Below are 18112 nucleotides of genomic sequence, written 5' to 3' on the forward strand. Positions count from 1 at the left end.
AATGGTACTACACTCTGCAGCTTTTGACCTGGGAGAGTATAGCATTACTCTACACATGAACGTACTAGTGGAATACAAATCTGACAAATTTGAACTCACAACTCCATAGGCTGGTTAGATATTTTACCCTGTTCAAACCACAAATTACACAACCTAATCTCCAAATACAACGCCAACCCTTGGCATAACTGCAGTAATAGAATTAGGGTAGAGCCAGGACTAAAGTAACAAGGGGTGAAAGTAGCACGCCCATTTTCTCAAATAAGACAGAAGCTACAATGAGGTAGTGAAGTCAGCATGTTCCTAATGCGGAAGACGAGCTCCCTGCAGAAACACAGCCCAGTCCGACCATGTTTCTCCCAGTTATCACCAAAAGGTGGTTTTGAGCGATGTACAGTAAGTTTTAAAAAACGGACTCGGTCATGTTTTTCTGTTGTAGAGTTTTGTTTAGTTGTTTAAGGTTCCAAACAGGTCATTTTCTTACCCCATCTAGTGACTAAATGACAGCGTAGATTTGAAGTATCATGCTGGCTAGTCGTGGGTGTTTGTCTGGGAGAAGACACGGGTGAGACGAAAGTAGCACAATGATAACTGATGACATGGAATAAAATAAAATATAAGTTTAAGTGACAGGCCAATGTCTCCTCTAGTTCATATTGCTTGTATAATGTTAGCAAAATATCAACAAGTGACTGAATGTTTCAAAATTATATATGACATCACTAGAATGGCATTTTCTACAAGAAATCTCTCTCCAGAAATAAAAGCTTCTCCCAAGTGGGTGTGACACCTACTCCCTTTGCCAGCTGCACTGCTGCTTGGATTCCACCTGATGATCTGTTCACTGTTCACACCCCCCCCCCCCCCCCCCCTTCCCCTCTCCTGAGCTTTTGCTCCTCCAGCACACAGGCACTGTTGGGGCGAGTGACTCTGAACTTTCAATGGTTAGCCCCAAGTCGTTATATATTTTTTTTTTATCTTGTGCATTTTGCTATTTCACTATTTGCCTGCTTTGTTGACTATGAACTTTCTTTACCCAACCGTGGGACAGACTATGCTTGTTCCCACACTCAGGACTCTGACTCTCTATTGGTTACACGGTCTTTTGGCCTCCCATCTCATTCTAATCACCTCTAATCACCGCTTGTATTCATGTTACCTGATGAAATTGCTTTACAATAGGATCTTGTTGCCACTTGATGCACATTCAGATGTCATAAATCAGCACTGCAGAGCTCTCCCTGTACTATGCCATGCCTTGATTGTATTACTGTTGATGATATCTGGAAATGTGCATGTACACCCTGGCCCATCATCTACAGTTGCTAGCCCCAATTCTGACTTGTGCTCTGATATCTGCCTCACTGATTTCTGCTCTCGTAAAAGCCTGGGTTTTCTGCACGTTAACACTAGAAGCTTATTACCTAAAATGGATCAATTGAAAGTGTGGGTTCACAGTTCCAATCCAGATGTGTTGGTCATTACTGAGACGTGGTTAAGAAAGAGTGTTTAGAATACTGATGTTAACCTTTCTCAGCAAGACAGATCTTCCAAAGGTGGTGGAGTGGCAATCTTTACCAAGGACCACCATCAGTGCTCGGTTGTCTCCACCAAGTCTGTCCCCAAACAATTTGATTTGCTGGTTTTAAGCATTAAACTTTCAAATAGCTCTTTGTTGTCTGTTGCTGGGCGCTATTGTCCTCCATCAGCACCGGCCTGCACCCTACCTGCCTTAAGCTCTCTCCTGGCCCCTTACACTAAGTCTGAATTTGTCCTAAATTTGGAAATGCTTAAACCACCTGACCAAGTCCTAAAGCAATGGGACTCCCTAAATCTTTCTCAGATTATTACCAATCCCACAAGGTATGACTCCACACACCCAGAAAAGGCTACTCTTCTCGATGTTATCCTCACAAATAATCCTGATAGGTATCAGTCTGGTGTTTTCTGTAATGACCTTAGAGACCACTGTTTTACAGCCTGTGTTCGTAATGGCTGCACAGTGAAACGACTTGTCCTGATTTGTTATAGACGCTTGCTAAAAAACTTTAATGAGCAAACCTTCCTTCATGAACTGGCCTCTGTAAAACGGTATAGAATCAGCTTGATCACCTCTGTCGAAGACGGTTGGACTTTCCTTTTTGATATTTTCAGTGGTATTGTTAAATTAGAATTAAAATGAGAATTAAAAACAGGTTCAGCCTCTGGTTCAACCGTGATCTTGGAGAGCTACTCCACCTCAAGAATTGCATTTGGTGAAAGGCTCGGCACACGCATACTCAGGCTGACTGGCTCTCGTTCAGGCAAATGAGAAATAAGTGCACTCAGGCTATCCGGAAGGCCAAAGTTAGTTACTTTAAGGAGCAGTTCTCTCTCTGTGGGTCTAACCCCAAGAAGTTCTGGAAAACAGTTAAAGACCTGGAGAATAAACCCTCCTCCTCACAGCTGCCCATGTCCCTTAATGTTGATGATGTGGTTGTTACTGACAAGAAGCACACGGCTGAGCTCTTTAATCACCACTTCATTAAGTCAGGATTCCTATTTGACTCAGCCATACCTCCTTGCCCGTCCAACATTTCCTCATCTCCCACCCCTTCTAATGTGACTATCCCCGATGCTTATCCCTCATTTTCCCCTGTCCCGCAACAAAGTTTCTCCCTGCAGGCAGTCACTGAGTCCGAGGTGCTAAAGCAGCTCCTGAAACTTGACCACAAAAAGACATCTGGGTCAGATGGTTTAGACCCTTTCTTCTTTAAGGTTGCTGCCCCTATCATCGCTAAGCCTATCTCCAACCTTTTTAACCTCTCTCTCCTTTCTGGGGAGGTTCCCATAGCTTGGAAGGCAGCCGTGGTTCATCCTTTATTTAAAGGGGAGATCAAGCTGATCCTAACTGTTATAGGCCTACTTCTATTTTTCACTGTTTATCAAGTGTTGGAAGAACTTGTCAATAATCAACTGACTGGCTTTCTTGATGTCTATAGTATTCTCTCTGGTATGCAATCTGGTTTCCACTCAGGTTATGGAAGTGTCACTGCAACCTTAAAGGTCCTCAATGATGTCACCATTAACCTTGATTCTAAGCAATGTTGTGCTGCTATTTTTATTGACTCGGCCAAAGCTTTTGATACGGTAGACCATTCCATTCTTGTGGGCTAAGGAGTTTTGGTGTCTCTGAGGGGTCTTTGGCCTGGTTTGCTAACTACTTATCTCAAAGAGTGCAGTGTATAAAGTCAGAAAATCTGTTGTCTCAGCCACTGCCTGTCACCAAGGGAGTACCCCAATGCTCGATCCTAGGGCCCACGCTCTTCTCAATTTACATCAACATAGCTCAGGCAGTAGGAAGCTCTCTCATCCATTTATATGCAGATTATTCAGTCTTATACTCAGCTGGCCCCTCCCCGGATGTTGTGTTAAACGCTCTACAACAAAGCTTCCTTAGTGTCCAACAAGCTTTCTCTACCCTTAACCTTGTTCTGAACACCTCCAAAACAAAGGTCATGTGGTTAAGTAAGAAGAATGCTCCTCTCCCCACAGGTGTGATTACTACCTCTGATGGTTTAGAGCCTGAGGTAGTCACCTCATACAAGTACTTGGTAGTATGGCTAGATGGTACACTGTCCTTCTCTCAGCACATATCAAAGCTGCAGGCTGAAGTTAAATCTAGACTCCTCTATCGTAATCGCTCCTCTTTCACCCCAGCTGCCAAACTAACCCTGATTCGGATGACCATCCTACCCATGCTAGATTACGGAGACATAATTTAGAGATTGGCAGGTAAGAGTGCTCTCGAGCAGCTAGATGTTCTTTACCATTTGGCCATCAGTTTTGCCACCAATGCTCCTTGTAGGACACATCACTGCACTCTATACTCCTCTGTAAACTGGTCATCTCTGTATACCCGTCGCAAGACCCACTGGTTGATGCTTATTTATAAAACCCTCTTAGGCCTCACTCCCCCCTATCTGAGATATCTACTGCAGCCCTCATCCTCCACATACAACACCTGTTCTGCCAGTCATATTCTGTTAAAGGTCCCGAAAGTACACACATCCCTGGGTCACTCCTCTTTTCAGTTCGCTGCAGCTAGCGACTGGAACGAGCTGCCGCAAACACTCAAATTGGCCAGTTTTATCTCAATCTCTTCATTCAAAGACTCAATCATGGACACTCTTACTCTGACAGTCTGACAGTTGTGGCTGCTTTGCGTGATGTATTGTTGTCTCTACCTATTTTGCCCTTTGTGCTGTTCTTTGTGTCCAATAATGTTTGTACCACGTTTTGTGTTGCTACCATGTTGTTGTCATGTTGTGTTGCTACCATGCTGTGTTGTCATGTGTTGCTGCCTTGCTATGTTGTTGTCTTAGGTCTCTCTTTATGTAGTGTTGTGTTGTCTCTCTTGTCGTGATGTGTGTTTTGTCCTACATTTATATTTTATATTTTATTTTTAATCCCAGGCCCCGTCCCCGTCCCCGCAGGAGGCCTTTTGCCTTTTGGTATCGGCCGTCATTGTAAATAAGAATTTGCTCTTGACTAACTTGCCTAGTTAAATAAAGGTTAAATAAATAAAAGAATTATGCCTTAATCAATTGACTTGATGGATCAGCTTCTCACATAAGCTTTTATCGACAGGTTAGTGTTTAAAAATATCTTTAATTACCTCGTCAAGCCATGGAAATGTGATGAGCCTCATGATTTTAGCATTTGTGAAGAGAATAAAAATGTTTATTTTATCAAGTGACAAGGAGCGCGAATGACAAGGACATCTGGAGTGCACCTGATTGGTAGGACTAAGTATGAATAGTCATTGAAAATGGTGAGAAACATCCTTCTACATGACCATTATAGTGAGATTAGAAAAGTATGGTTAAAATGTCTATTATGTGACCCATTTTAGTCTGATTAATATTGTCATGCAAAATATTGTGGTTGCGCAACACTGGATGTTGAGACATGGTTCACTTTCATACATTTCAAAACATATAGCAATAATTATTCAAATCGACACAAACATTAAATGATTTCTTATAGTACATTTGTAAAGTAAAGAGCATTACAAAACCATATATAAGTTGTTTGTCAAGCCGCAAACCTACTAGTAGTCACTCAAGTAGCCCCTAGTGGACAGTATAGCTTCCACATTTCCCCCGGTCCAAACGTAATCTGGAACCTGCAGAATCGGCACCTCTTGGTGTGTTCCATAAGACAATGGGCTGAAATTTCAACACCATAGATCAGCGGTGGGCAACCCTGGTCCTTCAAGTTTTTGATTTAACTGACCTGGAAGACCAAGTGTGTTGAATTTAGGCAATCACTGAACATATCAATTAGCTAAGTAGCTCAGTGTGGTGCCTAGTTGAGACAAAATCCTGAAGTACTTGTGGTACTCCTGTAACAGGGTTGCCTACCCCTTCCATAGATTAACCACGTAGCCTGGACAATAGTCCAATCTCTTTGTCCACTCTCGCTGTCTCAGTATCGCCCAAGTAGTACATACGTTATTTTATATTTACTCTTTTAGAATGAATTTAACCTATCCGAGTTAGGACATGTATATCGTCTTTGGTATATGTAGACCATTGTTGCCACGAGGTAAGGGTTCTTTAACTCCCAGAGGACACTGTTGAAGAGGCGGGAGAAGAGGTGGAAGGGGCAGAGAGGGACTTCTCAGACTCGGCATCGTCTGCTTTCACCAGGCAGCTATCCCCCAGGTCTGACACAGTGGCTTGTTGGGCAGCAGGCCTTCCTTCTCGCACTTCTTCTGTTTCATCCGGCGATTCTGGAACCACATTTTGACCTGAGTCTCGTTTAGCTGAAACGCTGTGGCGATCTCCACGCACCGGTCCCAGGTCAGGTACTTGTTGAAGATGAGCTCTTTCTCAAGCGCGGTGATCCTTCTGTGTAATCATCCTATCCTGCCAAACTGATTCCAAACCTGCTTTCTTATTTGTATGTAGAGTTTATGGGGAGGTAACTGATCTTGACTCAGGTCTTGGTAGTGGTGGTCAGCTAATGAAGAGGTCCCTATGTAATCACATCACATAGCCTAGTCTAGTTGTCTCCCTACTGAATTTGAATTGTGGGAAAGACAAAAAAAAAACGTAGAAGAAAAGACAATCGAGTTAGACATTTTTCATGTACAAAAATCCAGAGAAAGATAGTGAATCAAACCCAGAACGAGTCAGAGAACTGTCAGTGCCAGAGGAGAGGAGTGAGTGGCAAACTGTTCCTGATGGTGATGCTAATCCCGCCAGTTCAGCGTCACCACCGGCACCTCCACTAGCTAGTAGGCCTACACGCGAGTCAGATTCAGCCGGAGGTGGAGAAGTTATATACCGATATTGTGATATTTGTTCTACTGCTACATTGACTCACCTTGGAGAGTGCTGTCCATTTCACCACCATAGATAGTAGCCTACTTGGCTGCTACATTGACTCACCTTGGAGAGTGCTGTCCATTTCACCACCATAGATAGTAGCCTACTTGGCTGCTACATTGACTCACCTTGGAGAGTGCTGTCCATTTCACCACCATAGATAGTAGCCAACTTGGCTGCTACATTGTGTTTGACACTTTATTTTTCTCAATTGAATGATTTCCTTATTTGAACTGTAACTCAGTAAAATCATTGAAATTGTTGTATGTAGCATTTATACTTTCTTTCAGTATATTACTTTACACTTGGAGTTATGACTTTGTGGCTACATTCCTATCCATACCCAATACAGAGAGGTGTTGCATCAATCTGCATACACCTGTCCCCTTCTGCATGACACTCACCTGTCTTCAGCGGGTTCCTCTTCACTTTCATCCTGTCGAAGGTCTGTGAGTTGGAGGCTCTCTCTGACAGGGGCGAGCAGCACGCGTCAAGGTGGGCCGCGTGCAGGGATGACAGCGGGTTCGAGCACCCATTGAATGGACGCAGGTTGGCCTGCTCGTGCCCGCCACCGTAGGTAGCATGAGCGCAATGGAGCTGACCAAGGGCCGCGCCCCGTAACCTTGGTGATGTTGAAATGTTCCTGGAGTACATTAACCGGGCGCACTGGGGGAACCCCGCGAACGACTCCACATCCTGGTTCAGAGCGTAATGGTTGTGGGTGGTACAGAAGCCCTGGTGTCCATAACCCGAGATGCAGGCCGGATGGGCACCGTAGGCTAAACCCAGAGAGCTGGTAGGAGTCTGGTAGGACTATGTCTGTGAGGGATGCCAACTCTACTGGGCATGAAGCGCGCATCTGCCCCACAGTTGTTCTAATGACCGCGCACAACCAGAAAGTTGTAATTTCGTGATCCGAGTGGAATGACCTCAATGAGCAGGACCTGCCATCGCCGCTCATCACTAAGTAATCTAAGGAGATACTCATTGTAGTATCGTCTCAGCAGGACTGAGAGACAGTCCACAACAGGCCTGGTCTTCTGATGACTTTCTATCTGTCTCACCCTGGGTAACCATATCACCTTTACCGTTATCAATGAAACGGTGGGCAGTCACGTGGCCCGGGTCAGCCAGTGAGGTGCTCGGCAGTGTCCCCTTAGCGTGACAGATTTTGAGTGGATCTTTAAATTCCAAGCGCTCGTCGATCAAGGTGACGAGCTTAACCACTCATTTATTGGCGGAGCAAACAATGAGCCGGGAGGCAGACGAAGGTGGATGGCGCTCAGGTCCCATGTAGAGCGGGGAACAGCAAACAAGGCTTCTGCTAAGCTGCCCTGCTCGAATGACTGTCAGGAGTAGAGTTATATACGACTCCCCTCCACAAACAAAACAACTACTAATAGGATTTCAGTGTGCAGTAGGTAATGTGGCATTTCAAGATGAACAAAGGGGGAATATGAAAATAGAACTGAATGTATTGAGAAAGAGAAGAAAGAGAGAAAGAGAAGAAAGAAGAGAGAGAGAGAGAGAGAGAGAGAGAGAGAGAGAGAGAGAGAGAGAGAGAGAGAGAGAGAGAGAGAGTTTAGTATCCAGAGTTGCTCAGTCTATGCTGACAGACCATGGTTAAATTGTTCTAGGTTCCCCTGCTAACCATATGTCAGGATCAAGAGAGTGCCATCCCTGTAATACGTCATTTGTCGAAATTATAAAGGAAATGAATTCGAGTACAGATTTTGAAAAACCTTTCAAGAATCCTTAAATACACTCGATCGGGATAAATATCAATTTATTATAACACTATTGCGTGTGTGTTTGCGCGTGCATGCGTGTGATGTTGTCAGTCAATAGTGTCAGCTGGTTGGCATGGAGACGTGAGTCTGGTGCACCAGTCACTCTCAACTGCACCTTACCACGGCCATATGATTCAACGTACATGATGTTGTTTCACTCGATTGCGGACTGTACATCTAAGTCCTTTTAAGTGTTATCTGCATTGATAGAGGGACAGAGAGGCATTGTAGGGTTTTTATTTCATTGAGGCAGGCTCGCTGAGCCACATGTAGAGATTCGAAGACCACAAGAATTGACCCATCAAAAAGAATCAGTGACACAATATTAATAGCATTGCGCCAAAAGCCAGCATGCAGTGTGTCATTTTACGCCCACTCCTTTTCATTATGTAGAATGATCAGTTGATTTAATAACGGGATATGGGTGTTGTACGGCTCTTACAGCCTGAGGAGTAACTGCTGCTTCATCATCCTGTTATGAGGCCATTTGACAAATTAATGGTGATTACATTTTATGTTGCAGAGAAAAGGGGAAGCTGTAGGGGGACTGGTGCTCCCATTCCTGGTGCTATATGCTCGCTCTCCCTTTCTCTCTCCCTTTCTCTCTCTCTCCCTTTCTCTCTCCCTTTCTCTCTTTCTCTCTCTCTCTCTCTCTCTCTCTCTCTCTCTCTCTCTCTCTGTCTTAGTATCTCTCTCTCTCTCTCTCTCTCTCTCTCTCTCTCTCTCTCTCTCTCTCTCTCTCTCTCTCTCTCTCTCTCTCTCTCTCTGTTATGCTCTCTCTCTCTCTCTCTCTCTCTCTCTCTCTCTCTGTCATTCTCTCTTTATTTCTTTTTCCATACAGAAAGGCACACATCGGCACATATCACACACACACGTTACAGTTTCCTTTCAATCGGTTTGGTGCAATGTTTCACAAGTATGTGGTAGGCTACATTTTCACAACTCTTAGAACAAAACTCAAAACAGACTAAACGGCAGTAGTTTCAAAACTCTAAGCAGATTTTTTATTGACTAAATACAACACATAAAATCACACAGTCACTTTATCACCAAACGTAATCAGTTTAATCTAGAAATACATGTTTCACATTGCAATCCATGTTCATACAAAGTAATTGCCTTTCACAATGCAATGCTCACATTACTTTTGCTATGATTCTCTTCTCTTTTGTTAAAGTACATTTGACTATTATTTAATCCGACTGCTCTTAATTGATTATCATTTAAACGTTTGGTAAACCTAGCTATAGATTTTAGATGTAAACTGGTTTGTCAACAGATTTTGAGAACAACATAATGAAAATGTATGTCTGTAAAGTAGAAACATAAAAATGATGTACTCAAATGTACTGCTATGATGATGACTATTATGATTTTACTTCACAGATTATTGTTTTAATCTGATATTGACAAGATCAGAAACGTAACAAATCAAATCCATGTTTATTGGTTAAGTACACAGAATAGCAGATGTTATAGCAGGTGCAGCGAAATGACTGTGTTTCTATAGATCCAACAGTGCATTAATACAATAGAAATACAATACAATACCAATATGCAAATAATCCAGAAGGTCCAAACAAGAAAGAAATGCATCCCCTATAGAGTAAACATGTATCCAAAGTGAAGTTTCTGGGGAGTTTTTTATTGGGGGGGGGGGGGTCACACTGCTGTACAAACATGTCATTGGCCAATGCCCTACTCTAATACCGTAATATAGGGCATTACAGGACTGTAGTACCGTAATATAGGCTATTTACATTGCAGACACTTTTTTACCAAAGATACAACAGTCCACACATTTTTGTGTGACCCCAGAATCGAGGTGTTGCTAGTGCCATGCTCTTGCTAACTGAGCAACACAGGACCACTACAATGCATAACAACAATACAATACTGTAAAATATACAATACATGATTACAATACAGGTGGAAGGTATATGATCCAGGCCATGGTTGAGGCATACAATGACATCATTCCAGCCCTATGTGAGGCTTGGATCTGCCATGCCAAAAGGTTTTTCCCCCATGTTCATAAACAATGAGGACATTTACTGCGATGTTAATGAGAACCTATGGCCAAATGCTCAAGACAGGCTTGATGCTAACTAGTGACTGATAAACATTATGTTTATTTATTTCATTCATTTAATTCATTTTGATTTGTTTGATAATGTTGTAATTATATCTGAACAATATATTTTTGCATCAGTGATTGTAAAACATGTCTTTAATGATCACACCTTTCATCACACATGGGATAGAAATTATGGAAATTAGATTTTGCATTTTTGATGGGTCAATTTTTGATGGGTAGAGCAAGTGTATTTCCAAATGTTAAAACCAGTTATGTAGCATATTACAGTCAATGGGCATTTTTTTCTATTGGATTAACTTGTTGTTAAAACAACTAAATTGAGAAGATATCATTATGTTGTGTTTCGGTGATTAAATCAATGTTCTCATGGTATTTCACAGTAAACTTATATTTTTGATCAATGGGTGTGTGGTGAAAGATGTCTCCAAACAAAATGAAAGCACAATAAAATGTTTTGAAGATAAGACCTGGTGGATTACAAGTGTTACCAGTTTGGAGTTTTGTACTAAGAGTTTTTCAAATTCACACGTGAAAATAGTACCAAAGCGATTGAAAAACCTGTAACAGAGAGAGAGAGAGAGAGAGAGAGAGAGAGAGAGAGAGAGAGAGAGAGGAGAGAGAGAGAGAGAGAGAGAGAGGAGGGGCCGAGGTATAAGAGGGGAATAGTGGTTTGCGCCCCTACTGGATGATAAGAGGATTGTATGGCCTAGCGGTGGCCTAGCGGTGGTTATTCTTCTAACAGCCTCTGTTGGACCTCTATCAGGCTTTTCTTTCAGAAGGGGGTCGGCCCCCCAGATAGCATATGAACATATCAGAAGCCATTCTTTTATTAATTTTTGAATGACTGGAAATTAGCTTTAAAACTACAAAACAACCTCATGGAAAATCTGTAGAACAGCAGGAAATTAGATCAGGGATTCTTAAAAGTCGGGACAATCCTTGTCTGACAGGGAAACAAACATTTCAGGCAGGTCACCTTGATACATCTCAGTATTTGACCTCCATCCATATCCAAGGATGTCGAGAGATAACGTGCAAAGCGGCCACTAGGGGCAACAGTGAACGCTGTTACCTTCAACATTTACATTTCAGTCATTTAGCAGACACTCTTATCCAGAGCGACTTACAGTAGTGAATGCATACATTTCTTTTTTTTCGTACTGGTCACCCGTGGGAATCGAACCCACAACCCTGGCGTTGCAAACACCATGCTCTACCAACTGAGCCACACGGGACCAAGTAGGTTTTGGCTAAGCATCTGCCTCTGGTTCCAAAGGAATATAAAATAGTTTTTCATATTTTTGTTTTAAGCCTATAGCAAACCTTAACCCTTACCTTAAAGCTGCGTTATGTATGCTTCCCGTGCTTAAGTTTCGTTTTTGCATTTTTTTACATTTGGTTTTGTACACCAGCTTCAAACAGCTGAAAACACAACATTAGTGGTTATGGAAAATATATTTCCCAGCGGTTTAGATGTTACAATGATTATCTACACTATAATAGCTTGTTTTGTCACATAAACTGAAGTTAGGTAAACTATTAGAGTTTTAGAAACCAGGAAATGGCGGAGCGATTTCTGCATAGTGCATCTTTAACCCTTTACCTTAACCATTGTAAGCATCTGCCTCTGATTCCAAAGGTTGCATGTTTGAATCCAGCATAGAAAGTTGTTTTTTTATATTTTAGTTTTAAGCCTGTCCCAAACTTTAACCCTACCTTAACCATTCAGAGTTAATGCCCAACCTTATGAATTTAGAGGTAAAACGTAACCCTAACATTAAAAATGTGGAGTTAATGCCTAAACTTAAATGAGATTTTTGGAACAACTTCGAAATTTGAGATTTGAGAAACATGGATGACTGTCCAATTCTGATCTGAGACTGTGAGAAGTTGTTGTAAAATGTACATTTAATGAATTTTATAAGGGAAAATATTTGTTTTTTGAATTTTCTAACGCCCTTGTCTGGAGCAAAATATCCCAATTTCAAACTCTCCAAAAAAAGTGTCTACAATTCTAAAAACTGGGAATAGTGGATATTAACTGGGAAAATGATCTTATGTAGTTACTTGTAATAGCCCTTTGTGACTTTAAAGAATATTTCTCTCAAAACTGTGATTAAAAGATGTGTCCGGAGATTTGGTCAACTCTGTCAGATGTATCTAAAATACTAAATGAATCAGGAATGAGCAAGGTCAACTATACCATAAGGACCCCTTATTCATGTCTTCATTACATGTAGTGCAACAAGACCACTCATGGTCTGGAAAGTTCTCTACTTTTGATAGATTAAAACAAACAATATTGGAATAACCATGGTCACAACCATAAACTGTCAACTCTTCCTGATATGTCTTCCTGATAGATTAGATAGAACATGAATTTTGATTCAAATACATTACATTTAATTAGGTTTTAGAGTCATAAAGCAACTGAGGAAAAACTAAATTGCTACTGTGTATGCCACTTGAATGAAGAACATAATGTCAACTCTGTAAAACATCAACTGCCTCAGATTTGTGTATCTTGTTGGACACTAATTGAAAAATGTAAGTTAGTTGCATTTTATAAAAATGAAATAAAAATGTGGTTGTTTCTTTACATGGTGTGATAGCTGATACTTTGGTCTATCAAAATATATATTTCAAATGTTGTTAATATTAAAACAATTATTTGCGGGAAAAAAAAGTTAAGATTGTACCTTCTTTTAAGAATCCATTATCTCTAAAACAGCAACATTTTCTCTCAGCCTCATGGCAAAATGTGCAAAATAGCATGAGATTAGCTATAAAACTGCAAATTGTTCACTATGTCCCCTGGCAAAACCCCTCTTGGACACAGCAAGACTCCTTAGTTTCGAACCATGAGACAGTACTAAAGTATCCTACACTACCTACGCTTCGCTCTCTCTTTCTCTCGCTCTCTTCAACCGTGCACATAGCGCGTGGGTGCAGCACTCTTCGCCAGGCCGTGAACGTTCCAGAATGCTTTTTGTGCGAACGTGGAATGGGGTGAGAGAAAAGGCGCTTTGTTTCGGAATTATTTGGTTACCAGCCTTTGGAAAGGAAAGCCCAAGTTGGACCAGAGTTGTATGGCCTAGTAAAGTAGCTTTCCTCTTGACATATGTGCATGGAATATGTGCAATACCTATAGCCTACGCGTGCAGTCGTCCACTGCCAGTTTTTAATAAATTACGTATTGGCTAAACGTCACTCCACCGATACGCTACAGTTGAATGTAATATGGTTATGCACTTTGCTTTGCAATGATACGTTTTACGATCGATCCATGCTATGTAGCAACCCGTGGTTAGTATGCCCATAAGCATTAGCATGTTGAGTGAAATATTGACAACTAGTAGCCCATTCCAAAAGTATTACAGAATTGTAATATTTCTGACCAAATCTCATACAACTCCATGGTGAAATTAGTAAAACATGCATTTCTCCAAGGCTGTGGAAAAATGTATTTCTGCACAAGGACATAACACGTTTATAGCCGTAAGCCATTTTGCCATAATAGGTTATTGTTATGAAAATCAACATTTAATAAAATATATTTATTGGCGTACACTGCTCCCCAATCATTAAAAGCTTTAGAGCTATTTTTAGAAAATATAAAACGTGTAAAATGAATACTAATGTATAGGCCTGCAACAGCCTGTTTTGAATTAGGCTACTTATAGCACGAGGGGGAAGGGACTGCTGCAAGCTGCTGCACGCTTGGAGAGCCCGCGTGTTTGAACAGCTATAAAAATTAATTATTACCAAAGGCTTACAAAGCTTCAGAGTTTTTGGCCTCGATTCGCGAATCCCATCTGAAAAAGTAAAGAGGGTTGTTATTTGTGCATTATATATCACAATTGGTCTCTTTGATAACGTTCTCATTCATGATGGGGTTTGATTTATGAGCTAGTGAAGGCAAACATGGCTCGAGCATTTCTCCACATGCACACAGCTAAGGGAGCTAGCAATAGGGAGCCATGCTATTGCTAGCCTAGTATGTTCACAATTTGACTAACTTTACAACCAGGGAAAGTAAAAGAGGAAATGTATTCGATGTATTGTAGTAGCCTGTAAAATGTTCTGTATACTCGGATCTGCTTGAAATTGGACAAGACAAGTTTTCTAAAGAGTTTCTGATTCAGAATTGTAAGCTGATATTTCTATTAAAGAAATTGTTAAAATGTATATGAACTCCATTGTCAAATTGCACAGCTATTTATATCACTGAAAAATAATGAAAAAGGTGCTAATTCTTAATTAACATAAACAGAATACAATCTCAAGGCATCCAAGATGAAGGTTCGTTTTTTATCCGACTAAACATTTATGCTTAGCCTATAATATAATATAAACCATGCATTTATTAGAATAACTAAAGGATTTATACTCCGAGATACGGCTTTCATCACACTATTTTGACTTGCAAATTAATTCGAGTAAATTTGTATTCAGGAAGAGCTACTAAACATTGTATCGGTAGGTAATGCCTCATTTCTATTTTTGGGGGTTGATAAAAATACATTTGATCAAAAATTCACTTTACACTTCATAAAAAGGTTTGGATAATAATAACAAAACACAATTTTGCAAGTTCCTTATAGCAAGTCAGATTTATTCTAACAAAAATATCCATTGCACTGTAAGCTATACAAAAATAAAATGACCAGAATTCATACTATTGTGCAACTTTTCACATACCCATAATATTGCATCTTAAGAAATCATTGTGTTATTGTAATTGCAGGCCACAATGGTATATTTTTCAAGACTCTTACCTTGAATTAATCGACTAGGCCTAATCAATTAATCAATAAAAAGGAAATGTGCCGATCATATCAAACAACCACCAAAATTAACTTCATAGTTAATACCGGAGTTTTTTTTCTTTCTTTAAATGTTCCAGGTTGAAAGTCTTGCTCTATTTTTCATTGATTTCAATAGCTCAGATGCTGTAAGTCAATTGTAGTTAATGACTCCGAGAAAAAGTAGAAGCTGTCGGTAGATATGTCCAGATTGTCCACGGGGCTGTCCAGGGATTCTGACAAACTGGGCGAGGTGGCATCAGAGAGGTGAAGGCAAGAATCCGAGGAGAATACTTGGAAGTCTTGTATTGAGACGTCCAGGGCAGCGGGACTACCGCCATTGTCCTGGCCAGGTGCAGAGCCGGGCCCTATTGTTGACACGCAGCCTGGAACAGTGGGTGACGGGTTGGGGAAATGCTTCAGATTTTTGTCATTGCTGCTCAGTGGTAAAACTGTGTAACTCTGGGCCTCGCCATTGTGCGGGCCAACATTCTGGAGCTGCTGGGAAGTACTGAGTGAGTTCTGGTGAAAGGAGCAGGCCCCTCTCTCCATAAGGGCCCCGGTCACTATATTGAGGCTCTGCTCAAACAGCGAGCCCTCATCCTCCTCGTCGCTCTGGGTCCTGTCCTCGGCACTTGGCTCTTTCCCTTCGCCATTGTGGTTCTCCTTGCACTGGGTCTGCCTCTTGTGCTTCATGCGCCGGTTCTGGAACCATACTTTGACCTGCCGCTCGGTGAGGTCCAGCAGGGCGGCTATCTCCACCCTCCTCGGTCGGCACAGATACTTGTTGAAGTGGAACTCCTTCTCCAGCTCCAGGAGCTGTGTGTTGGTGTACGCGGTCCTCAACCGCCGGGAACCCTCTCCTCCACTCTCTAGAATCTCAGGCGAACCTGAAACCGCAGCACATAAATCACAAGATAAAGAAGCATTACACAATTATCCACTATGACTTGATAATGCAATATTACTCCTGTATAAACACAAACCACCAGAGATGAACCTATTTAACACAGTGGCTATACTGCAGCAAAATGGCTGCTCATAGTAGCACCCTATGTATTCTCCCCCACAAAATAGCCTACTTGTAATATGGCTATTGACTAATTAATGCACAGTATTGGACGAAGTCCTATGGCGCACCATATGTACATAATTTCCCCCAAAATACAGCAGAGAAAGAGAGAGAGAGAGAGAGAGAGCAGTAGTGTGCTCCAGACGGCTACTATACTGATGAATGCGCCAGATGCCCGGCACGGCAACACTACTCTATCACTCTTCATTACTGTCACACATCAAAACTCTGGCACTGCTCGGCGAGGAAGGGCACCGTGGATATCAAATAAATCATTTTACATTACTTAACTTTGCCCAAACTTTTCCGAGTAGAGTAACAATATGGATAACCCAATGCACAATTGTGCCCAGCAGATGAATTTTGAATAGGCTCTGCAACTTGGTAATGACTAGCCTATTGCCACTCCTTCAAGAGCTTGGAAAGTGCATTCTGAATAAAAATGTCTTCCCTCTAAATTACCCCATAAAAAACACCCACCTTTCGGGGAGAAGCACACAGGTCCACTCGTTATGGCAGTCGCCGAGGAAGTCGGCAGGTGATTCTTCTTGGAGGCTTTCTTCTCCCGCATCCAGGGGTATTCCGGGGGTAGGGAGGCAGTGGGCAGCGGGATGCAGCCATCGGGGCTGTGTCTGGGCCGGCTATGCCTCGGGTGGATGCCTGGGTTGAGGCTGGGAATGGTCTGCTCAAAAGGAGGAGGAATCAGTGTCGAGTGTGAAAGCGTCGAGCTCTTGATTGATGAACTTTGAAATGAATCACCGACAGGGGGGAAAGATGTCAGGCACTCAGCAAGCGACGGCTGACTATTGATAAAACCGCTCTCTCGCTCGAATTCGTAATTCATCTCCGCTCGCTGAGAGCCGAGGAAAGTTTGCTGCGCGTATTTTTATAAATGTAGCGGCTCAATGAGAAAGAGGTGGTGGCATTTTTTTCAAATTCACTGATTACGGCCGTATGGTGACCGAACAGCTATTAAACTATTGAATTCATGGAGACAAGGTTGAAATTGGAGCCAAGTCACATGATTACTTCTGCCCAATGACAATTTGGGGTTTAATCAAAAGAAGCCACTGTCTGCGTGATTGATCCAAAAACTCTGGTGAAGAACGCCTTGTCTCTATGGGGACGGCTGTTTTTATTTACACCTTTTTTACGCCCGCCCCAGTTTAACGTCCCCTAGCCTCCTAGTCAACTAAACTATAAATGTGTTTTTAGAATGGCTGCCTGAGCGCTGTGAAAGTCAAGTATGTATAGTGCCCGGGCTCATGCACTCCTATTTTCGCGTATTGTTTGGGTATGTCTGGAGAGAACGCCCCCGCGCCACACAAATTACACCAGTAGCTACACACTATGCATGCAGTCATTAGCTAAGTTAGCCATTCATGTAGAGTTCTCTCTGGGAAAAAAAACACCCCAAAAACGGATATTTACAGCTCCTGACAGCAACAACCCCTAACAATCAAATGTGTTCCAAAACGGTAGAGTTTACAACATAGACCGTGTTCATAGACTTTCTTTTCAATACAAGCACAGATGAGCTATAGGTTAAGCTACTAATTGATGCATACAACTGGGAACAGAACGTCATACCTATTCTGGAGGCATGGGTTAATCATGCCTACTATACCATTTTAGTGTCATCCACTTGTATGCAGTACATTTATTACACATGAAGTAGTTAAATATTGTGTTTAACGCCCAGATACCCAAATATACATGGAGCATGTAAGCACACACACACACAAACTTCAGACAAACACACACACACACACAACCGATGTTGCTAAAATGATGTGTACCTAATGCAACAAAAGAATAAGGCTTTAAAATATCACATTTTGTGTGCATGCATACCAATCATGTTCTGTTTCATTTGAGTCTGGAATTTTTGTAGAGTAATTATACTCTTTCTCAGTCCCTGCGTTTATATCACTCTGCAGAGCACTCCCAGTTCCACTAAAGCAAGGTTGACC

The 18112-nt window shown here is 41.8% G+C and overlaps 1 protein-coding gene and 1 pseudogene across 1 annotated transcript; both read right to left on the reverse strand.

Moving 5' to 3' along the window:
• Positions 1-5686: 5686 nt before the first annotated feature.
• LOC106588835 (homeobox protein Hox-A1a pseudogene) lies at positions 5687-7362 on the reverse strand (annotated as a pseudogene).
• A 7800-nt stretch (positions 7363-15162) lies between these two features.
• On the reverse strand, positions 15163-17160 carry hoxa2ab (homeobox protein HoxA2ab). Its single transcript, NM_001141625.1, is given in 2 exon segments — positions 15163-15957; positions 16620-17160. Coding segments are annotated over 2 exon segments (1122 nt in total). The 5' UTR covers positions 16984-17160; the 3' UTR covers positions 15163-15199.
• Positions 17161-18112: the final 952 nt, after the last annotated feature.

This window comes from Salmo salar, chromosome 27, assembly GCF_965601325.2.
Source record: "Salmo salar chromosome 27, fSalSal1, whole genome shotgun sequence".
Lineage (NCBI taxonomy): Eukaryota > Metazoa > Chordata > Actinopteri > Salmoniformes > Salmonidae > Salmo > Salmo salar.